The 24,726-nt window shown below is 36.2% G+C and overlaps 2 protein-coding genes across 4 annotated transcripts in view; one reads left to right on the top strand and one right to left on the bottom strand.

Moving 5' to 3' along the window:
- LOC105881571 (uncharacterized) overlaps positions 1–10,007 on the bottom strand; it is a 28,356-nt gene extending 18,349 nt beyond the window's left edge. The window contains exons 1-6 of the mRNA XM_076001383.1: positions 10,001–10,007; positions 9,708–9,799; positions 9,330–9,447; positions 8,995–9,207; positions 8,689–8,905; positions 7,048–7,163 (exon numbers count right to left, since the gene is read on the bottom strand). Of these exons, the coding sequence (XP_075857498.1) occupies positions 7,048–7,163; positions 8,689–8,905; positions 8,995–9,207; positions 9,330–9,447; positions 9,708–9,799; positions 10,001–10,007 (763 nt within the window). The remainder of the gene's footprint in view (positions 1–7,047; positions 7,164–8,688; positions 8,906–8,994; positions 9,208–9,329; positions 9,448–9,707; positions 9,800–10,000) is intronic.
- On the top strand, positions 8,938–24,726 carry SGO1 (shugoshin 1). Of its 3 annotated transcripts, none has more exons than XM_012783269.3 (8): positions 8,938–9,117; positions 11,619–11,767; positions 11,849–12,045; positions 15,669–15,745; positions 17,842–17,900; positions 19,115–19,936; positions 22,102–22,288; positions 22,508–24,726. In XM_012783269.3, exons 2-8 carry the CDS (start codon positions 11,626–11,628, stop codon positions 22,617–22,619), a joined length of 1,596 nt encoding a protein of 531 aa, XP_012638723.2. In that variant the 5' UTR covers positions 8,938–9,117; positions 11,619–11,625; the 3' UTR covers positions 22,620–24,726. The 3 variants fall into 3 exon arrangements, with proteins under 3 accessions (XP_012638723.2, XP_075861772.1, XP_012638724.2); XM_012783270.3 differs by lacking the exon at positions 8,938–9,117 and adding an exon at positions 9,129–9,229; XM_076005657.1 differs by lacking the exon at positions 22,508–24,726 and having other exon boundaries at positions 8,939–9,117; positions 22,102–22,307.

Raw genomic sequence — 24,726 nt, 5'->3', positions numbered from 1 at the left:
TAACCACTGTTAAAAAGAGTAATTCACTATTTAATTTTCTGAAATTGGGCAATTTAATAGTATAATCGATAAACATCTAGAGTTAATCATACTTTTTCTTATAACTTCACACTAAATCATGATCAAAATCTGATGCTACTAATACTCATTGCATTATTATTTGAGCAAAATAATATCTTAAACACAAAGATGTTGGATAATAAATACATAATTAGTATTTTTTGCTATTGTTTCATGCTGAATATGAAGATGAAACATTTAATATGTAACTAGCCAAGCTAATAGCATTGCCATAGATAATCTAAAATATAATTAGTTTAGGGTTTTGTGAATACATAGGCATGTCTTTTTTGTTGGTTTTTTGAGTGCCATGGCATCAGCCTAACTCACAGCAACCTCAAACTCCTGGGCTCAAGCAATCCCACTGCCTCAGCCTCCCGAGTGGCTGGCACTACAGGCATGCACCACCATGATCGGCTGATTTATATATACATATATATATATTTTTTAATCGTCCAGCTAATTTCTTTCTATTTTTTTAGTAGAGACGGGGTCTCACTCTTGCTCAAGCCGGCCTTGAACTCCTGAGCTCAAATGATCTGCCCGCCTCTGTCTCCCAGTGCTAGGATTACAGGCATGAGCCACCACGCCTGGCCTGTAGGCATGTCTTGACTGCTCTAGAAACCACATTCTTGTTGTCTAACCTCCTTTACCATTTGCCTCTTCCTCAGTTGTCAGCCTCCTCTCTTACTGTGATACAAAGTGCCACCGTAAGGTCAAACTTGTCTTCTCTGGGTGCACATCTCCATTCTAGTCTTTCAGCAGTTGTAGGACTAAAGATCTTGTTTATATGAATAAAGTTGCTCACTAAAGAGATATTTCCCAAGGGTAAACAACAATTTAGATACTAGGGACTATTTTGTATTATAGAAATAAATGTTGAATAAACATGCCTCTAATCAAAATGTATAGAATTGATGCATGTGATTCTCTCTGCTTGGGGAAAAAAACGTATAGAATTGAGTATGTATGATTCAGAAAGTTAAAAAAAAAAAACTATATCAGGGTTTCAGTATTTACGCACTATTAATTTCTCTTAACAAAAATTGGAGTGAAGGAGTGTTAGAAGAACAGAGTGTTAGAACTTTGAAAATAATTTTTCTGACTCTGTTATCTCTATTTCTCCTTTGCATCAGAGTTATTAGCCATTCATCTCTGTAATGAGTGTTTAAGTTAATACAGTGACACAGGAACATGTAGTGGTAGAAAAAATACAAGAAATCACTTCAAGAAACTGTGAGACTTTTAATAAATCATATAACCTCCCAAATCCATAAAATTGAAGGAGATGGAACTAAACAAACTCTGACTCTGATCCTACTTTAATATTCTTATTATTCCTTTAATGCTTATATCCCTTTTACTGATCCATAAGTGTTTACTGGTTCATTATGTCAACATATATTACAAAATTAAAATTAACAATAAAATAACATTACAGTAGTACTTTGTGTTTACAACATAAAGCTTTAACAAGAATGGCATATTTCTGGCACGTGCATATCCCCTCCCCTGTGGCCTATCTATAACATACTCAACAAATTGACAATGGCATTATTTCCCTCGAGTCCAATACAAACTCAGAATTCTTCTCAACACAGAGTTTAAATAAGCGCTACTTCATTCATTCATTCACTCACTCAACAAATATCTATTCTGAGCCATCTTGTGGGATCCAATATAAAGTAAGACAGACACAGCTCTATCTTCATAGAGCTTACACATTTTAGGAAGGATAGACATTGAAACAGTAATTGCCATGCATTAAATGCAGTATGAAAGATGAAACCTTTTTGCTATACCTGGTTTAGGATTTAGACTATTTTTAAACTAGGAGCATAAGAAAATATTTCAAAGAATTTACATAATTCCATATACAAAGACTTATACTCTCACTAGCCATTCACAAAGACTTCCACTCACATTTGTCTACGGTAGGCCTTTTAGACATTTGAACAGTTTGATGAAGTGTCAAAGCAACATCAATAAACTTACAGAGCATCATGATTAAGGACACAGGCCTTAGAGTCAGACTGTCAAAGCTTGTACCTGGCTTTGTGCTTACTAGATTGACCATATTATGCCTCAATTTCTTCATCTGAAAAAAATAGGTTTAATAATAGTGCCAACTTCATAGGCTTATCCTGAGGATAAAATGACTTAATTCATACACAGCAGTAGCATTTTCCTGGCACAAAGTATGCCCTCATCAGCGTTAGTCATTGTAATTCAATTAATGTTCACATGCCTGGCACTATGCTAAGAGAAATGAGAGCCACTAAAAAAAAAAAACCAAAAAAAAAAAACCTGTATTTTTTAAGAAAGCAATACATATATCTGAAACACACAAATGAAACATACAAGCATACAAATAGCATAAAAGAGTTATCTATTCCTTGTACCCCGTCAACCCATTTTATGCCTGTACAAGCTCTCCATAATCTCTAACTACTGACCTAAAAGAAAGTACTAAACCAACATATGCAGGTACCAAAAAGTATAGTCACAAAACAATTTGATGCTTTGCTGTATTTTAGTTCTGACAATTTTGGTCACCAAATTTCTAATTTATGTATTGCTATTCCAGTTAATCCACATCAATACTGCATAACTATGGTGTGGATCTTTCTCTAAAAAGATTTTTTAAAATATCAATTTCAGGGAGGAACCAAATTAATACATTTCTTGGTCAGCAAATGAATAGAAAATAGAGTTGTATTTGTTTTAAAGTCTCTCTTTAAAACTATGGAAAAATCAGAAAGAAAAAAATTAAGTCTGCCCAGAATTTTAGCTCGTTAAGTAAAAATAAAAGACAGTAAAATATGCACATTGTAATAAATGTTAGGAATAAAGCAATTAAATATTAATAATAAGCAGCTTTATTGGAATATTAGAAACTTGCATGGAAAATGTGTTTATTATATTTTAAATACATCATAACATTAAAATTAATGAAATTAGAAATAACAAGCATTCACAGTTTGAAAAATTCTGAAAGTAATACAGCTACAAATATTCACTAGTATTTCAAAGCAAGATTTTTAAGAAGTTAAAATTATTTTAATTTTATGCTATAACTATTCTAGTATCTATTAAATTAAATGAGGAATTTAGAAGAAGAACCTCTCACAGATTCTTCTCAGTCTGTCTGCTAGATGACATGGTCCTACACTGTACTTTGCTGATACAATTAAAATATGGATTATCTTTGACTTAGGCTGGGTACTACTGTGATACAATAAAAGGAAGGCCGGGCGTGGTGGCTCACGCCTGTAATCCTAGCACTCTGGGAGGCTGAGGCGGACTGCTCGAGGTCAGGAGTTCAAAACCAGCCTGAGTCCCGTGACTCGGCTTATAAAAAAAAAAAAAAAAAACCAAAACCAGCCTGAGCAAGAGCGAGACCTCGTCTCTACTATAAATAGAAAGAAATTATGAAAGAAATTAATTGGCTAACTAATATATAAAGAAAAAATTAGCCGGGCATGGTGGCATATGCCTGTAGTCCCAGCTACTTGGGAGGCTGAGGCAGTAGAATTGCTTGAGCCCAGGAGTTTGAGGTTGTTGTGAGCTAGGCTGATGCCACGGCACTCATTCTAGCCTGGGCAACAAAGCAAGACTCTGTCTCAAAAAAAAAAAAAAAAAAAACTATAAAAGGAAAAAGTAGCAGCACCTAGTCTAGTTGTTAACAACATGGACTTTGGAGACAGACTTCCTGGGTTCAAAATCCGTCCACCTCCTTGTACTATGTCACCTTGGGCAAGTTACCTAATCTCCCTGTGTCTTGAGTTCTTCCATGAACACACACAATAATAGTACACACCTCAAATGGTTGTGGTGAAAATTAAATGAGATATATAAAAAGCTCTTAGAAAACAAATGGCAAGCATTCAAAAACTTGAGTCAATATTAGATCTTAAATCAAGCTTAATGATAACTAAAAAAAAAAAGTAAAATAAATTAAAAAAAAGAGAACTTAGAACACTTGATCATGTAATTTAAGCACCTGCTATTCCTTGATTCTCTCGTTACTCAAAGTGTGGTCAGTGGAGCACAACCATCAGAATTACTTGTTTGAAAAAGCAGCCACCTAATCCTCACAGTAGGCAAACTGAATTAGAATCTCTTGGGGTAAGATCCCAGGAATCTGCACCCTAAGTGATTCTTATATACACTACAGCTTGAGAAGCACTGCATTAAGCTTAATTATGCTCAATAGTATTCACACAATTATCTTTTGCTTTGTTTATCTCCACATCTGAAATGTGATCTCTACTTATACCATTCATCCAAATCTTTCAATAGCTATTTATTTATTGTCTATCAAGTGCCAGGCATCATTAATTCAAGAGCAGACTCCAAGTTCAGCTTTTAACTTATTGTGCCATCCTGGTAAAGCAACTGACCTTTTCTCAGAACGTTTAAGTTTGGTGTCAGCTGGATAATTTCTAGGGTTGAAATGAACATCATTAAAGAACATAGATTCATGTTAGTGGAGCCAATGGAAATAAGCCACCTCCCGCTATGTCTGCATGTGTATGTATCTAAAACCTTTTCTATAGAAGTGAAGACATTAGGGCCAATATGGCAAATAAATGTGACTTCATATGACAACTCTAAATAATCATTCATATTATTGGTGTTAATTGCACCCTTGAGTGCTCTGTTCAGGATTTTGAAGCTGCCTCTTATTTTAGCAAGAAAAGCTCCATTTGATTATTCATGTCTGCTATGGAAGAGAGGAGAGTTTGAAAACAAGTTACTAAACTTTTCTAGACCTCAAATTTCTTATCTGTATTATGAAAATAATAAATTTATAGAATTGTAGAGTTTAAGTGAAAAAAATATGTAAAACACATAGCACGGCTGGGCGCAGTGGCTCACACCTGTAATCCTAGCACTCTGGGCAGGCAGATCATTTGAGCTTAGGAGTTCAAAACCAGCCTGAGCAAGAGAAAGACCCCTTCTCTACTGAAAAAATAGAAAGAAATTAGCTGAACAACTAAAAATATATAGAAAAAATTAGCCGGGCACGGTGGTGCATGCCTGTAGTCCCAACTACTTGGGAGGCTGAGGCAGTAGGATTGCTTAAGTCTAGGAGTTTGAGGTTGCTGTGAGCTAGGCTGATGCTATGGCATTCCAGCCTGGGCAACAGAGTGAGATTCTGTCTTAAAAAAAATAAAAGGCATAGCACAGTGTCTGACGCACAGTGAGTGCTTATGAAATGGTAGCTGCCATAGTTGTGATTACTTCTTAGAAATTCTGGATGACATAATCTCAGTGGGAGAATACAGTATGGGCTACAAAACAATCTCCAAAGCTATTTTTGCTACTCTTAATCCCTCAATATCACATTCTTCCATAGCAAAATAATTTTTAGCTTAACATATTGCCATCCAGAATAAATAACACATTTCCCAGACTCTCTTGCAGTTCTATATGGTCATGCAATTAAGTTCTGGCCAATGGGTATAGGCAGAGGTGTTAACATCCCTAACAGACTACTGGCAAGTGCCCTTTGACTCTTTTTTCTTTATCTCTTTTCTTTATCCTGCTACATGATACTCAGAAACCACTATGGACCATGAGGATGAGGGATACATCCTAGGGACTGCAAATCAGTGAGTTTGAAAGAACCTGGTTTCCTTAGGATTAAGCAAAATGAACTCAACCCTAGATTGCATCTGCCCAAAACTTCCCTTGAAAGAAAAATAAAAGCCTGTCCTATTTAAGCCAATATTATTTAGGAATCTTCTGTTACTCACAGCCAAATCCTGTTCAAGTTGGTAGCTATCTTGATAGATGTGTAGTATCCAGCAAAGGGAGTTAACAATCATGTTCCTCTTCCCTGATTAGACCACACCTTATGTATTATGCTTCATTATGGATGCCATGTCAAAAGGCATTTATATAAGCTGATTCCTGAGTAGAGCAACAAGGATAAATACCCTCAATATGTCACAGGAGAAATGGCTGGAGGACCCGGGAATGTTTATTATGCTAGAAAAGAAAACCTGATTATTGTTTTCAAATATTTGAAGTTATTTCTCCTTTCCCAGCATTAGGTACCATCAATTCTTAATGTAATTCTGAGGTACTACATTTGATATGTGATCCTGAGTTTCATAATCCTCAGCCTCGGGATACCAATAAACTCTCTGAAATATGCAAATTTTTGTTTGAAAAGAAATATGTGCACTTTTCCTGGGAAAAACATTTGTAGTTTCCACAATATTTTCAAAGACCTGTTGATTCCAACAGAAATACAGTTCCTTACTATCAAATTGTACAGAAGTGACACATGCTTGGACTCTTGGTATTTTTTTCCCTCAATGGTGGATCAGAGCCCACAAATTCATGCATTTCTATTCTTCAAGTATCTATAATAAAGACCCAATCTGAAGTCTGACCATTTTCAAGATGGGAAGGGGCAAGGCACCCCTCAAAAAGTAAGAACCTCCAACCCATGATCAGGGCCAGCTACATAGTCTGTGTGAGCCAATGCAAAATGAAAATATGAAGCTCCTCATTCAAACCACCGGAGAAAACCTTCAGCTTACCAATAAGTAGAGAAGCACTGAAAAGAAAAGGAATTGTGGGTTGTCCTATCTTTCCTTTTCCTTCTAGGTCATTATTTTTTGTGTAAGTGGTTAGAAAATATAATTAAGGCTCCTCAGTTTTTCATTGCCTTTCTTTGCACAAGACAAGTTGTGGTTTGAATGGAAAGCATGGCCTCTCAGGGGCTGTCAGCGTCCTAAATGCCCAGTTGCAGAGGTGTTGATATGGAACATAAGCACAGAACTCCAGCAGACCCACAATTCATGAAAGTTCAGTGAGATTCATAATGACTAGCCAAGTTCAAAGATAAAATTATTAAGAATTTTAAGATGGTAGCAGAGTATTTCAATGAAGTGTGAGCCCTTTTCAGCACAGGTCAACACATGCCTGTGAAGCTGGCTCTGGTCTCTGCTCTCACTTCCCATTTCTTACCTCTGGCCTCAAACAACCACCAACCTCTCTGCTCATTTCTTCTTGATGCTTCTGCACAGAAAGGCACACTGCTCAGTGGTAGTAAACTGAAGACTAACAGAGATGATCTGGTGAACCTGGAGAATAAGAGAATTGTTGGCTGGAGAAGGAAGTTCCAGCTTCTTCCACTCATGCCAGGAGGGCCCTAGAGTGAGGATGTAAATCTTAGTTATCTTTTTAAAAAAATATATCTTTATAAGTAATGCCCAAATTCATAGCAACTGATCAGTTTTCATTTATTCATTCACTTATTGTCCCTTTACTTGACTACTTTGAATTGCTCAAGAGATGCTGACAATTTAACTGTGAACAGTTAAGGCAGATACAGTTCTTGTCCTTATGCAACCAAAATAGGCAATGAATGACAAGTTAGCATCGCAAGTAATACCAATGGGAAAGTGAGGGTCACTAAGGGTAAAGTAGATTACTACAGGGCTTAGGGGACAAATAAGGCTTCCTGGAAGAATTCAGCTGTACAATGAGACCTTTAGCACGAATAAGAGTAAGTCAGGCCAAGGGAAAAGAAAGAACAACTATTCTTGACAGACAGAAACATGGGCAAAGGTGGCAAGAGGAATTTCAAGGAAAAGAGAAAATTCACAAAAGGTGGAACCAGGAACCATGGGGCCTTTTAAGAATCAAACATATTAAGGAGTTTGAACTTCGCCTTAAATGCAATGGGGAGCCATTGAAGAGTTCCGTATTTGTTCATATTTGCTTTGTAAACATAATACTCTGAAAATGAAGAACAGATGCTTTGGAGTCTGGTTAGAATGAGTACTGGCGCAGTTCAGGGAATGAGATTAGGTAGGAGGCTGGATTGGGGGGAAATGTGACTGGGTATGAGAAATACTTAGAAGGTAGAGTTGGCAGGACTGCGTGAGTGACTGGATGGGGAAAGATTAAGTAAAGACGAAGAATAAATAAGGACGACTGCCCAGGATTCCGGGTCTATAACTGGATGGATGCTAGTGCCATTTCCTGGGAAGAATTAAACAGCTAGGCCAGGCGCGGTGGCTCACACCTGTAATCCTAACACTCTGGGAGGCCAAGGCAGGAGGATGACTCAAGCTCAGGAGTTGGAGGCCAGCCTGAGCAAGAGCGAGACCGTCTCTACTAAAAAGTAGAAAGAAATTAATTGGCCAACTAAAAATATACATAGAAAAAAATTAGCCGGGCAAGGTGGTGCATGCTTGTAGTCCCAGCTACTCGGGAGGCTGAGGCAGGAGGATCCTTTGCGCCCAGGAGTTTGAGGTTGCTGTGAGCTAGGCTGACCCCAGGGCAACAGAGTGAGACACTGTCTCAAAAAAAAAAAAAAAAAAAGAATTAAACAGCCAGGGGTAGCCCGGCTAAGAGAAAGAACATGTAACTGAAATTTTCAGATATCTACAGTTTCCCCAATACCTCTCTAATCCAAAGTGTGTTGCCTGTTTTCGTTTTAATTTCCCTAACAGCCGCCTCCAAGTAGCAAGCAAGCTGGCTAACTGCTTGAGCAGGTAACCGGTCGAGATTCTTCTCACAAGAGGGAGCCCTTGAGCACAACCTGGGCGATGGGAAGCTGTCAGACTAAAGAAACAGGAAGCTTTGAACGAGGTAACATACCCCGTCTTAAAGGTCTGGGCGTCACTCCACCCATAAAAGTCCAGCGACTCAGCAGAAAAGTCCTGGCCTGGCGAGTTCTGAGGGGCTGGACCACTGGTTCCGCCCCCCAGCGGGGGCGAATGGAACCTGGTAGATGCCCGGATGTGGACGCCCGGCCTGAGTGCGTCACGTGACGTCGCCTGGCTGGGTGGGACTCCGCCGGCGTTTGTGGCTGTGGCTGCGCCGTCGCGTCACGTGACCGCCCGCCAGCTAGCCAATGGGTGAGCGTGGCGGAAAATTTCGAATGTTGTCGCCGTAGTTGCGGACGACGGGAGTCGGTGCCGCAGACCTGGAGGCCCCGGATCGCGGGCTCGCGCGCAGCGAGAGACTCTCGCCGAGCCTTGGAATGTGAGGAGGAGGGCGGCAGCTGCTGCAGAAGTAGTGGCCGAGGTAACGTTTTGGACTTGCCTGAGGGAAAAGGGTGGCCAGGCCCACTTCCGGCGACCGCCTTCTCGGCTCTCCCCGAGGCCCTCGGAGCAACTGAAAGCCGTAGGTTTTTCAGGTGTGGAACAAAGGCGTACTGACCCCTCTCTTTGGCTTCCCTCAGCTTCTCAGTGTCGTTCTAAATTCGATGGCCGATAGCTCCCGATGCGGAGTCGAACTGAACGGGTGCTTTATATGCTCCTGAGCCGCTTGATCGATCTGTGCTTTCCGAGGCTCCGGTTTCCTCTTGTTAAATGCGGTCGCGAACCTCCTGCCTACCTTGCAGAATTGTGTAGACTAAGAGATTCCCAAGTAAAGTTTTTGCAGTCGTTGAAAGCCAGGCTCAACGTGAGGACACACAGAAAAACTGGCAGCTATTGTTTTGGGCAGCGTTGACGTCCTTTCCTTGCCCAGGCCTCTCACTTCCTCAGTTACCCTGGAGAGGCCTGAACTGACTAGTGCGCTATCTGGCTGCCTCCCCTGCAGACCGAATGGAGAATTATGGGTGGAGATCAAATATTTTAGTTCTTTTGGATCCAGAGCCCATGCACAAATACTGTAACCATTGAGACCGTCGTCCTGCCCCCTTGGCCTGTCTCAGCTTTCGTCCCTCCGTTCCCTCTACACACTCCCTGATAACACAATCGCCCTAGACAGGAAATAAAACTTATGACAAATTTCTTTTATGATATTAACTTTATTAAATGTGATAATGAAAGCTTTTTAGATAAGGCTTTGCTTTTAAAATACCGTAAGTAAACTAGATCATTTCCTTAATCTGTATGGCTCTCAAACATCTCCAGTTCTAATTTCAGAACTTCATTGTGGTAGGCCGTTTTATACAACCCACTTGCCATTACTGCTTTAAAAAATAATTGCCCCTGCTCTGCTGGGAACCTCCCAGTATATATTGTATATATGTTGGTAGAAAGGAAATATTTAAATGGAATCTACATTATATTTAAGACCCCAGACACTGCAAAAAGGAAAATAAGACCTGGAGAAAATATTCAAGAAAATGTTAAGTTTAGGAAAATATTTTACTTACTTAGAGGAGATGAAAATACCCGTTATGGTGAAAATTGTATACATGGATTATCATAGGAAACAAATTTTTTTTGCAACGTTAAAATCTGCAAAGTGCTATCTAGGGTAAAAGATATTCATAAAGAGTAGCTTGACATGTTTAGTAGCATGATGAAGTGTATCTGATTTGTAGCACTGAAAGATCAAGTGTTCTTATGTATTAATATACTCAGTAGCATATTCCTCTGACATTGTATGTTTTATACTTTTTTTTGAGACACAGTCTTCCTCTGTTGCCCAAACTAGACTGTAGTGGCGTCATCATTGCTCACTACAACCTCAAACTGTATATGGAACAATCTTTATTTAATGTCTTATTTGCTATATTCATAATTTACAGCCCTGAATTTTAGCAGTAACTTTGAGAATACTAACATGTTCCTCTGCCCTAGTTCCTGCGCATTCCAGCTCTATAATTATTATAATAGCCTATTAAAATTGTATGTAGAGCTACATAGTTTAAACCTCTGTGGAACACCTTGACTTTCTTGATAGTGTGTGCATATGTTAAGTGTTACTGGATTAAAAGAGTGTGGAAGAATAATTGAATGAGCTATTCTGATAAATTAATAATTAGAGAAGATCTGGAAAACAAAGTACAAATATATGATCACTGCTGAACTAATGCTGTAAGTTTAAGTACTAAAGTTGCTTGTAAACATTTTTTGTAAGAAACGTAAATAACTATGACATCAAAATAATAAGCACTTCCCATATTGCCTAGCATATAGGCTCTAGTGAGTATTTGTTAAAGAATGAATAAGTGGGCCAGGCGCGGTGGCTCACGCCTGTAATCCTAGCACTTTGGGAGGCCGAGGCGGGCGGATTGCTCAAGGTCAGGAGTTCGAAACCAGCCTGAGTGAGACCCCGTCTCTACCAAAAATGGAAAGAAATTAATTGACCAACTAAAAATATATATACAAAAAATTAGCCGGACATGGTGGCGCATGCCTGTAGTCCCAGCTACTCGGGAGGCTGAGGCAGGAGGATCGCTGAGCCCAGGAGATTGAGGTTGCTGTGAGCCAGGCTGACGCCACGGCACTCACTCTAGCCTGGGCAACAAAGCGAGACTCTGTCTCAAAAAAAAAAAAAAAAAAGAATGAATAAGTGGAATATTATGGAATTTGGGGGTTGGAAATCCATATTCAAAAAAACTTCCCTATAAAGTGCCTGAGGAGGATAAGATTATGCCAAAAATATTAATGAGATTCTAAAGCTGCAAAGTTTAAATTATTATCAGGTCAGCTAACTTATCTACTTTGAGTTACAGTTGAGTCTATTTAATCCATTCTTTATAACAACCTATATTTTCATTCTTAAGTCTTATATTTGATAATATTGTCTGTGAGAAAAATTAAGTATTTTTTGTTTTAAATTCTTAGGCATAAGATGGCCAAGGAAAGGTGCCTTAAAAAGTCCTTTCAAGATAGTCTTGAAGACATAAAGAAGCGAATGAAAGAGAAAAGGAATAAAAACTTGGCAGAGATTGGCAAACGCAAGTCTTTTATAGTTGCACCGTGCCAAATAATCAGTAAGATATTTTTATGTTTTCCTTCACATCACTTTTTAAGTTTAAATTTAATAAGTGATAAACTTTTTTGTCCTCTTTTAGCCAATACTTCTACACTGCTCAAAAATTATCAAGACAACAACAGAATGTTAGTTTTAGCTTTGGAAAATGAAAAGTCCAAAGTAAGAGAGGCCCAAGATATCATCCTACAGCTGAGAAAGGAATGCTACTACCTTGCATGTCAGCTATATGCATTGAAAGAAAAATTTACTTCACAACAAACAGAAGAAGCTGCTCAGGTATTTTTATTACAAAGGCTGATTTCTTAAAGAAAATTTCTTAAAGAAAAAATTAATCCATAAGTAAGTTGTTTAGATCAATTATGTTATTTAAATTAATTACTGATAGCTCTGTTATTAGTGAATTGATTAAAACATCCTTCTTCAGTGCTCCAGCACAGCTACTGTGTATGGCTAATTAAGAAAGCTTCAAGCATGTAGCTGATTAAGGCTTGTGCCTGCCTAACTTGGTTCTGAAAGCAGGTTGCAAGACAAAGTATAGAAGAAATAATTTAGCCTTTTATACTGCCAGTCCACTTGAATGTTCAGCTAAGTGAGTCAAAGACAATACAACTAAGCTAAAGGTCTAAAAGTAACACTTGAAGTAGACTAATCCAAAAGTTTTGATCAATGCTAGCTTAGCTTTTCTATGTAGTTTTGCTATATCCAGTAGGGTTTTATAAGAACTACCTTTATTTGAGGAATGGGGAGTATTTAAGTGCTTTTTGGAGAATCTTTTTTACCTATTTGTTGACTAAATAAGGAAAAGTATACTTTAACTTCCAGACAAGAAATATGCTGAATATTGTGTTGACCAAATTTTTAATCTGATTCTGTTTGTGTCTAAGGTTCTAAAGAAGGGGGTCAAAAATGGTCCTGCCAGCCAAAATATTACAGACATGGAGAAAATTCGCTTTACGATATTCTTTGTGTCTCATTGTACGTTAATACTGAGAAGAGTAAAGATGAGCCAGTTTCTCCTTCCCTTTTCCCAGAAGCCACTGCCAGGGAAATCACTTGGGGCAGAGGAAAAGAAAAGCAGTGGTGAGTGTCAGGTGTTGACAGAACAGTTTACTTTCTTCTCAGTGGCTGTTTGCTATGCCAATGAAGACAGTTGCATTGGCAGTTAGTCCAGGAGGCCAGATAAGAAGACCAAGGATTGGGGGTACTTGAGAAAGGAATTAAAGTCACCTCTCCATTAACAGAACTCAGTGAAAGAGTTCTTACTTTCCTATAACTAAAGTGATTCCTTATTTTTTCTATGTGTGATAAAGATACATGTGCAATTTATACATATACGTAGGTACACACATAGGCAATATGTATGTAGACAGTGTAGATGAGAATTGCCTCTATAAAGATTAGAGATGATTTCTTCACTTTCATGTGAGGTAATATTATTTTTATTTTTTCAGAATACAATCTTTCCAAATTTTTTCTTTGCCTTGTTCAGTCAACTACTAGGAGAAAAAAACTCTCCAAAGACATTTGAATCTTCCTTTTCCCTTTCCAAAGTTTTTGCTGAAATGACACACAAATAGTATAAAATGAATGCTCAATAAGATAATCACAAAAGCAGTGGGAAAAAATCTATTATCACAGGCCCTTTAACATTTATCAATGATTTTTGAGTATTTATTAAAACATTGTAGTTGCTAGACATATGTGTTAGCATTTAAAACATCAAGGTTTATTTTCTGCCATATACTTACTGTGTGTGTCACTCGTTCTCAACCGTCATTCTACACTTGTGCTTCATTGTTTATCAAGTCAACTTAGCAGTGATGGAGAAGCTTAAAATGCTTTATTTATAAGAATGTTTTCTTATCTACCAGTACTTAACTTAGCTTGTGAGTAATTTCTGTAATAGTAGCCTTTCATTCCTTAAATTTTATAATAGATCTTTTTAGTGATTTGTTTTTAAGTTATATTACTGTATAGTTAAATATTCTTCTCTCTTTTATTTATCTTCAGTAATTAGTTTCAGAACATTAGCTATATGGATATCAAATTTTAAGGTTTTTAACAGAATTACATTTCTGGTTGTTTTGTTTCTGATGAAGAGTTTTAGCCTGTTCATTATAGCATCAACATATATATGCATCAAATTTCAAAAAACAATTGAACTAAATTAGAATGACTTCTTAGGAATTGAACTAGAATTCTCATCTTCCTAACACAAATCTACAAATCTTCTTCTGTCTATACTTATGTTCTCCATCATCCTTTTTGAAACAATGGCAGAAGTGTCTCTGCTCCTATTGAAGGCCAAGTTCCCCTTATACATCAGATTACCTCTTTTTACTTCCTATAGGACTTTGTTCCTGGAAGTTTGCTCACTCCTTCATGTGTTTCCCTCTCCACTGGATCATTTCAGTTGTCATACAAATGTTCTTTAGTATTTCTCACTTTAAGATGAAAAGAAAAATGAAACTTCTCCTGGTCTCATATCTCTCTATCTTGTTTCTCTGCTTCCCTTCACAGCTGAACTTTTCCAAAGAGAACAATGCATTCCTCATCTTTACTTCTTCAGCTTTTGAAACCACTCTTAATCTGGCTTCTATACCTACCATTCTGTTGTTGCTGTGTGTCAAGGTCACCAAAACCTCCATGTTACGAAATTCAGTGGTCACTTCTCTTTCTTGACCTTTTGGTAACATGTAATACTTTACTTGAAATACCTTCTCTCTTAGCTTTTTTGGAACTCCTGAGCTCAAGCTATCCTCCCGCCTCAGCCTCCCAGAGTGCTAGGATTACAGGTGTGACCCACTGCACCCAGCCTTCTCTTAGCTTTCTTGATATCATGCCCCCCTAGTTTTCTTTCTACCTTTCTGATTTTTCCATGTCAATCATTTTGGCTGGCTGCTTCTTTGCTCTATATTTAAATGCCAGTTGTCCTACACTCGTCCTCTCCCATAGCTTTATATACCATCTTTCTGCTGGTGACTTCCAAATTTATAGTATAAGAACTAAACACAGATACACACACATACAGCTACTACTTGATAGCTCCACTTAAACATTTATAAAAGATCGCAGACATACTTTATAAAAAGCACAATTCTTTTTTTCCCCATCCAAAGATATTGTGTACTTCTGGCTCCCTCTGTCTTACTCATCTCAGTAAAGTAGCCTACCCATTTGCTTAGGCCAAAACCATAAGAGGCTTCCTTCTCCTTCATTGTCCTCTCCTCCATCCCTTTTCCCTCCCTGAACATGATTTGTTATCTAAAAGGCCTTCCACTTGGAAGGCTTCATTTCTATAGCCATGACTCTAGTCCTAGCTGATATCATGTTGTACTTGATTTACTGTGATGATTCCTTCTACTCCTGGCCACTTTCAATCCATGCTTCACATAGTGGCCAGACTGGTCCTTTTAAAACTTAAATCATTTATTTCCCTTCTTAATATTAATTAACTTCCCATCACAGACTAAAATCCAACCTCATGGTTTTCAAGAGCCTACTTTATCTGGCTTCTGCAAGTGCATCGTCTACTGTTCTCAGTGACTATGTTCCATCCATACAGTCTTTCTTTCCTAAACACAGCAAGGTTTTTCCTATAGCATGACTTTTGTACTTGTGATTTGTACTGCTTCCTTTTCCTCCTGCTCTTTCAATGGATGTTTCCTTTGAGTCTACAAATTATCATCTATCTTTGTTCTTTTTTTTTTTCCCCTGCACTAGAATGTAAGCTTTAAGGGGGTAGGATTTAATCTCTTTTTTAGCTATTATAGTTCCAGTTCCTAGAATAGTGCATGGCACCGTAGTAGCCTGTCAATAAGTATGTATTGTTGAATACATGAATGTTTTTTTATGACGTACTTTGGTTACAACAATGTTTTGTTTTAATGCATTAACAGAACCAGGAAATATGTCCCTCTAGAATGGACTCCAATAGTGATGACAACTCCAGGGATTTATGTGTGAAGAATTTACTGTGAGTATCAAATTCCTTATTATGATTATTAATACCAAGAAAAATTTAATTCTGCAGTCCATTTATAAAAGGAAATTTCCATCATATCGACACTTGGATTTGGGGTCTGATACTCTCTCAACTGAGAATATCTTTAAGAAAATTTGATGTGTTAAAATTCTATTATTTATAGCCAATGTAAAGGTTTCTTTTTCTTAGATGTAACTATTAATACTTTTTTGATGTCTAAGAATAGGAAGCCTTTCTAGAATTTTTAAACTATTCCCTTCAGTCATATTTTTCTCTGTATCATGTTTTATTCTAGGAAGGATCGGTTATTGAAATGGCAATATTTTACCAATCCTACAAATAGTCTGATTTAGAAAATACATGTAATAAAACAACATATTCAAAATAGCTGTCACACTGTCTTGTTGATCCAATTTATTTTTCCAATTAGATCCTATATACCCTCTTCCCCTTCTCTTGACTCAAGTGTACTTTATTTGTTTGCTTATGAATTATGAGATTTAATTACATATAGTAAAATGCACAGATCTTAATTGCACAGTTTGATGAGCTTAACTAATGTATATATCTGTAGAACTAAAGCCTCAATTAAGACAGAGCATTGCCATTGGTCTAGCACAGGGTTTCTCAGTCTTGATACTAATGACATTGTGGGCCAGATAATTCTTTGTTGTAGAAGGGTATCTATGCATTGTGAGATGTTTAGTAGTATTCTTTATGTCTGCCCACTAAATGCTAGTAACATCCCTCTCCCCAAGTCATGAGACCCAAAAATCACTTCAGATATCGCCAGATATGCCCTGGGGAGCATAATTGGCCTTGAGTGAGATCTACTGCCATAGACAGTTCCTGTATCCCTTTCAAGTTTATCCTCTTCTCCTTATAGAAATAACTGCTAATATGATTTCCATCTCCATAGATTAGTTTTAATCATTAGTAGTTTCTAAACTTTTGAACTTTGAGATATGACAAAATTGTTATGTAATGGGCAAAAAGTAAGAGGAGGTAGTTGATTTTTTTATAAGATTTGTAAAGTAGTTATTAGTTACAACAGCTCTATATCTATTACCTAAATCTGTTGTTAAATTTTCGATATCTAGAGTGGAAAACTCTCTATGGAAAATAAGGAATAAAATTATAAGTAAAATGAAACAGCCAGTAATAGTATTAGAACATGAAGAAAATTTCTTGTTTCTTAAAACCAAAGAAGAACAAGATTTTTAAAGAAAATGAAAAATGTTAAACAATTTCAGGCCAGGCACAGTAGCTCACGCCTATAATCCTAGCACTCTGGGAGGCCAAGGCAGGTGGATCATTTGAGCTCAGGAGTTCGAGACCAGCCTGAGCAACAGTGAGACCCCATCTCTACTGAAAATAGAAACAAATTAGCTGGGCAACTAACAATAGATATAAAATTAGCCGGGCATGGTGGCACATACCTGTAGTCCTAGCTATTTAGGAGGCTGAGGAAGGAGGATTGCTTGAGCCCAGGAGTTTGAGGTTGCTGTGAGCTAGGCTGATGCCATGGCACTCTAGCCCAGGCAACAGAGAGAGACTCTGTCTCAAAACAACAAGAAACAATTTCAGAAGAGTTCAGTAGTGTTAAGCGCCATAAAGGCATGTATTAACAACAAAGCACAGCTGTGCTAATGATAAAACAGGCTCCTAAAGAGTTAAATAATCTGCCAACTTTGACCTGGGAATATTATTTAATTTAAATAAAAAAAAAAAGAGTTAAATAATAAAACTGTATTTTTAAAAAATATTTTTTAAGTCAATTCTGATTAGCTATTTCTTCAGTTAAATGAATTGGATTATGGCATGTTTTGAGGTGTAAAATATATCCAGCTTGATATGTTAGTTCTTCCAGTGGGAGTTGAATGTCAGTCATAACAAATCAACCTTCATGTAATCAACATAAGTGTTTTTTGGTTTCCTTTGATATAGAATAGACGTATTGATTTGGAGTAGAATTATGAAATGCTACCAAAGGAAAGAAGAAAAACCTATAATTTAGGAAAGTATTAAATTTGTTCTTATTACATAATTATTAAATATATTTCCATTTTTCCTTGGTATTTTCTAAGGCAAGTTCCTCTTGAAGACACTGACCTTCCAAGACAAGGAGAATCATTTCAAATAGAAGGTAATTCAAGTGAAAATGTAAAAATATTACTAAGGGTAAGATAAGATCTTGAGAACAGGTAACATAATTACATTTCTCTAATTCCTTTTTTAATAAAACTTTTAAAATCTGCTTGTCTGGCATTCCGCTCAAAGCAAATCTGTTTATTTTACACAGAATAATAGTGTTTTAAAATACATCCATTCATTATGCCAAATCTTTAATCAAAAACTTTGGCTATGACTATGGCAGCAGTTTACTGAGCCCTACTGTGTGTCAAGCTCTGTATTAGGCATTTTACTTACATTATCTCACATCACTGGGAGTATAAGCATAGTCAGTCCCATTTTATATAGACTCAAAGAGTTGAAGCATCTCACATGAAATAGCCCAGATGATAAGAGCTAGGGTTTAAACTCAAAGCTGAACTCCAAAGCCATGCCCTTTTTACTATTAAATTATATGTCATTATCCTCAAATATCAATCCCCTCTACTGGAATAAGCATTGAAGAAGGGATAGCATTTGAATACGCAAAACCAGACAAATATCTTCACTTTTCCTTAAAACACAGATATTTCTTACCTGAAAGGCTTTCCAATTATCAAATCTAACTCATCTTTCAAAAAACAACTTAGCTTCCACTTTCTCGTTGTATTTGTCCCACTTTGGAATATAAGGTTCTGCTCCTCTGAATCTGTACTTAATGATATAGACTATTCATTTTTCTTTAAGCCAAGAGCACATGAAACCCCATATTAGAATATTTTTGAAGATTATACAGGTTGAGTATCTTTTATCTGAAATGCTTGGAACTAGAAGTGTTGCAGGTTTTTTCAAATTTTGGAGTATTTGCTATATGCCAGTTTCAGCATCATCCCTAATCAGAAAATCTGAAATTCAAAATGCTCCACTGAGCATTTGCTTGGAGCGTCATGTCTTCACTCAAATAGTTCCAGATTTTGAAGCATTTTGGATTTTGAATATTCAAATTAGAGATACTCACACTGCCTAAGATTCTTTCACAGGTCAGATATAAGCCATCAGTTGATCACTGGCAAATAAATAGATGGTAATATTAAGTTCCCTGGATTTTTATTTACTTACTGTAAATGTAGGAAAACTATAGTAAATGCCATTTCTGTCATTCCATTTTTAACTTTGAATTCCAAAATTCTTGAAATGCAAATTTCCACAAAGTTAAGACTTTTTCTGATTTATTTTTTAAATTCTCAGAGCAAGTATCCATTATTCCTCAAGATACACTGGGATTTGATTCTGATTCATGTGAAGCTAAGTCTACTGATAATGTCTTACCTAGAACTGTATCTCTCCGTCGTGGCAGTTTAAAGAAACATTGTAACAGTCCATGTCAGTTTGACACCTTGGATGATTTTGAAACCAGTCATTTGGCAGAGCAGTCTTTTGAATTGGAAAAAATTCGATTTGTAGACCCACTAGTAAACGTGCACATACCTGAGAATGTAGAACAAAATGTCTGTCAATGGAACAAGGACCACATTAACTTATCAGCAATGCTGATTCACCCAGGAATGTTTACTAAAACAAAAGAAGTCATTTTAGAATCTAAATCTGAACAAACTAAAAATAAGCATAGAGCTGCACAAGAAAGAAAAAGAGAAGAGAAAAGAAAAGCTAACAGAAGGAGAAAATCAAAATCTAAATCAAAATATAAAGAGAACAAAAGTGAAAATAAAAGAACTATTAATATTTCCCAAAAGAAGTTGGTTGAATCTGTCAGTTGTGGTGATGCTTACAATTTTAATTTGGAAGAGGGTGTTCATCTCACTCCTTTCCGAAAACAAATGAGCAATGATTCTGATAGAGAAGAAAACAACAAGTCTGACGTAAGCATCTGTGAATCAATTAGCTCGGGAGATGATTCTGATGACCTCTATTTGCCTAGTTGCAAGAATATTCAAAATCTCGCCAGCAATTCAGATAAGAGACCCGTCACCAGGCCTCGATCTAAAAGAGCACTAAAACTTACAGATGAAAAAGAGACGGAGGGTTCTAAGCCAACAAAAACTCCTACCAGTAAGTGATCTACTTGTTTCCCTGCATTTTTAATGTTTATGATAAATGATCACTCCTGATGCTTATATACTATACTTACCATCTGTTTCTCTGGGGGAGGTTATAAACTTACCATCTGTCCCTCTTTAGGGCAAGTTACGGTATGATTAAATAGTGGGAGACTGGGGCTGGAAATCACAGTTGTGTTGCTCTGACCTACTTCATGATAATTTAAATCCTCTTTAACAACAAAGATTACTTGTTATGGAGACAGTATTTTTATTTTCAGTAAATGAGATTCCCCTACGGGGGACTTTTTTGTGGAGTTAGGTTGAATTAAAATATCTTTTATACACTCACCTGAAATGTCCCCTTGAAAATGAAATCAAACTTGAATCCAGTGACTTGTCATTTTAATGGCTTTGCTTTATATTTAATTTGACAGGAACTATGATTTAAAATAATTTTCTAGTTGGTGAAGATAGCCTAATGAGACCAAAAAATGTTTCCCTCAATTGATGAGTTTAGTATTCTTTTGTAAAACATTTATAAGATATCTAAAAACTGTGGCTCAGAAAGTCTTGCTTTTATGAGATCAAAAGTAGGCTTGGTGCAAATGTTGGTAATACAGCCTACAGTTGCCCACAAAGATTTTCACCTTGCCATTTTAGTTAGTATGGTAAAACTAATGTATATGGTCAGATTGTATCATTCTCAAAATACTGTTATTTTATTTGATCCTCAGAAAGTTCTGTGAAGTATAGTTGTGTGTTATCATGCTTATTTTGTTTATAAGAAAACTAAAGCCTAAAAAATTGAAGAGACTTTCCAACTTCACAAGTTAGGTGGTGGTAGCGTGCAAATATCTTTTTAAAAAATATGCTGTAATGACGGTAGAATAAGACTGGCAAAATATTGATAATTGTTGAACTTGGGTAACTCAGAGTTCATTATACTATTGTCACCATCATTATGTATGTTTGAAAATGTCCACAATAAATTTTTACAAGAAAAAAAAATACACTGTAAGGTAGTATTACTCTCAGTTTGTTCCCCAGACTATGAGCATCAGTATCACCTGGAAACTTGGAAATGCAGAATCTCAGGTTGTACCCTATACTTTTGAGTCAGGATCTGCATCTCTTTAACAGGCTCCTCTGTGGATTCATACACATTAAAGTTTGAGAAGCATTATTCTGGAATATAGCAACTCATCTGATACTGTTACTTATATATATTTCTCAAGCTGAAAGTTGGAATAATTAATATGGTATAATATATTTATGTGACAACAAAAAAATACTGTTTTAAACCCAGATGACCCTAGAGCATATGCCTGCTTCATAGAAAATCATTTCACAGTTACAAATTAGGTTTGGGGGGATACAATTTGCTTTTTAAAGCTATTTGAAAGGACTGTTTGTCTTTCAGTGTCCTTACTGTGTTCTGGGCACCTGCTTCCCAATACAGATGTACCACCAAAGTAGAATAATTCGAGTGTTTCTGACAGGAAAAATACTGGGTAACTTTTTAACATACTAGCTTTATTAGAGGGAACCCCTTTTCTCCTAGTTTACACAGAGGCTATGATTTAGATGATTCTCATTAATTTAATAGAAGGAGTTTAAGTGGGTTTATAAAACTAGAGGGGATTGGCTGTGATAGCTTGAGCCTTTTATCTCAGCACTTTGGGAGGCTGGGGTGGGAGGATCACTTGAGCCCAGGAGTTTGAAGTATGATTGAGGTTGTAGCAAACTATGATTGAGCCACTGCACTCCAGCCTGGGCAACAGTATGAGGCTGTCTCTTAAAAATAAAACAAAACAAAACAAAAAACTATAGGAAGCTACTTAGGTATTAAAAGAGATAAAGAGGCCATGATGGTTCTAAATAGCAAAATATGACTAAAATGAAATTCAATAGTTAGTTTAAACTAACTTTTTATGCCCAAGCTACCCTAGAAGAATTTTAAGTTTTAGTAAAGTGTTCTATCAGTTGTTCACATCTACTGTAGTTAATTATTTCAACATTGTTTGGTTTGAGAGGAAGAGAAAAAAACAAAAAGGTTAAAAAAATCTATATTATAAAATGTTGGATTTTGTATACATTTGAGATGTATAATTTTAGTTCCTGTGATTTTGTCTCATTTTGTTTTGGAGCCATATTCAGTAAAAGTTGTTTCTGTAGGTGCACCACCTGAAACTCACCAGTCACCTCATTTTAGCCTGAAGGATATCACCAATGTCCCCTATCCTGCAGTTAAAATCAGGAGACTTTCTCTTTCTCCAAAAAAGAATAAAGAAAGCCCAGCAGCATCTCTGCCTAAGCGTAGGTGCACAGCCAGCGTGAACTATAAAGAGCCCACACTTGCTTCGTAAGTATTTGATTTGTGAGAACACATTTTTAATGATGCATGTTGGGGAATAATGTTATAGAGCTTTGTTCAAGAATGAGTTATATTTGAAACATAAAAATTTAATAAACTGAAGTAGAAACATTAAAACTGTCATATTTTACCATAACTTTATACCAAAGAACAAGTTAATATTGGGATGTTTATAATTATGCCTAAGATCTCTTTTTGCCCTTATAGGAAACTGAGAAGAGGGGACCCTTTTACAGACTTATGTTTCTTGAATTCTCCTATTTTTAAGCAAAAAAAGGATTCCAGACGTCGTTCTAAAAAAAGTGCGAAACAAATATGAAGAAGCTTTTGTTGGATACTGTTTAAATTCATCCTATACTCTTTTCTATTGCTCCAAGAGAGAATATGTAAGACAGTACACAAGTGGGTTGAACTATTGCCATAGAATATTCTCTTGATAGGACTCTAAATCATTTCTTCAAGACTATACTTCAAATGTGATGTTTTATCTTAAAGCTTTAATAAATTTATTTTTTCTTTTGAATATAAATAACTGGACTTAAACACTATAATTGTTTAGATTTCTGATGCTGCCAAAACTCCTTAATTTTAGTCAAAATGTATATTATACCAACATTTTGGAAATTAATAATGATTATTCAAATTAAGATTATTTTAATTATAAGTTTCTGGCATCTTTATTTTTCCCTTAAGTGGGGGATAGTAGAGTGAATGATTTTCTAAGACAGGCTAAGGATCTTTTGAAACCCTTTATATACTATTTGAGTGAAGTAAATCCTTGATATTCACAGTAGGGTATACCCTAAGTTATTTGTGAATCCCTTATATAACTGTGTATTTAGTTTTTTTTTAATAGATGAAATGTATATGGGATCATGATTAGAGAAATTAATGATTGTTTAGGCTCAGGGACTAGGTAAGTGATTAGTTCTGAACTCCAGGCTCTAAGTGTATATTGTTCAAAGTGCTGCCTCAGTAAAATCACAATATGTCTCTAAAATCACAAATGTCTTTCAGGATAGCTTATTATTTAGTTTAAAAATCTCAAATGTTAAATGTGTAAATACTAAGGACTTTTCTGTATTTTTGATCCACCAATGAGAGGGAATTAGTTCAGTTTAGAAAGTTTGACATCTATACTTGTATATACCTCTTTAAATTTTAAAACACTGTAGATTATCCATTTTTAAAGAGCAATAAAGTTCATATAAGATAGCAATTATGTTTCCTTCTGTTCTTTAACTATCAAAGATAGAATATCTGTCTGGTTGTCTTACTTTCTAGCCTTCACTGTTTTATCCTTGGACATTTCCTCTCCCCTCCCCTTCTCTATAGTCATTGCCATGAAACTCTCATCTTCCCCATCATACTCTCAACCTAACACCTCTCTTCCAGCTTTTCATTGTGCAGTCTCCCAGTTTATGATCAACAAATTCTGATTTTATTGAGTGACTCTTCCAATTCTGATCTCAAATTTTCTTGACTGCATCTCTATATCTTTCTATGTTCCCTGTCAGTCACAACCAAAATCCTTTTTATCACCTCCAATTTTTCTATCTCTAAATCATTGATTCATACATCCTACTCCTACCACAGTCTTACTTTTTCAGTTTGTTTCTTTGCCATTCCCCTTATTCATGGAAACTCTACAGTGACTTAGAATAAATGTAATTTTCATTTTCTCAGTTTCACTAGCTACATTTCAATTGCTTAGTAGACCCGTGTGACTAGTGGTTACCATACTGGACAACTGGTAAAATGTAAAACATTTCCATCATTGTAGAAAGTTCAATTGGATTATAACCTATGGGCCAGATCCAGCACACTGCCTGTTTTTGGATGGTCTGCAAGCTAAGAATGGTTTTTGCATTTTTAAATAGTTGGAAAAATCAAACACTTGGAATCAATTTTGATGATAAGAAGCACTAACTTTGAACCCCAATACTGAACCTAAATAATATACCTGATTTTGCCTCTTGGCCTTTAAAACCTAAAATAGTCACTTTCTGACCCTTTATCAAAAATGTTTGCCATTTTTGATAAAGGGTTCCTGTTCTAGACCATTGACTGTCTCTACTTTTGCTTTAAAGCTCATTCTGTTCTGATATTTTCTGATCTAGCTTTGATCCTCATCTTCCTTTCATTCTCAGAGTCAGCCATTATCCTAAATAATATCTATGTTAAAAGTTTTTGTATTGTTAGTGTTTCTATATTCTTGTTGTAGACTGTTAAGTATTGTTTTGTATCCATAGACTGTTTAGTATTGCTTATTTGTAGACTTAAGTATTGTTTTGTATCTTAACGTTTTATATGAATGTTACCACATTGTACATACCCTTTTATAACTGACTTTTAACTCGACATTGTTTTCAAGATTTATCCATGTTAGCAGATATAGAATGTTTTCATTGTACAGTATTTTTATT

The sequence above is a fragment of the Microcebus murinus genome, chromosome 1 (assembly GCF_040939455.1).
Source record: "Microcebus murinus isolate Inina chromosome 1, M.murinus_Inina_mat1.0, whole genome shotgun sequence".
Taxonomy (NCBI): domain Eukaryota; kingdom Metazoa; phylum Chordata; class Mammalia; order Primates; family Cheirogaleidae; genus Microcebus; species Microcebus murinus.
Note: the sequence above shows the minus strand (reverse complement) of the source record. Positions and strands in the feature narration are given on the sequence as shown.

Bases quoted from the DNA above. Each gene is read 5' to 3' on its own strand.
- SGO1 (XM_012783269.3), top strand. From the start codon at position 11,626: ATGGCCAAGGAAAGGTGCCTTAAAAAGTCCTTTCAAGATAGTCTTGAA. The intron at 15,746-17,841 runs GTGAGTATCAAA...GTATTTTCTAAG, and splicing joins TTATGTGTGAAGAATTTACT to GCAAGTTCCTCTTGAAGACA. The intron at 19,937-22,101 runs GTAAGTGATCTA...TTGTTTCTGTAG, and splicing joins GCCAACAAAAACTCCTACCA to GTGCACCACCTGAAACTCAC.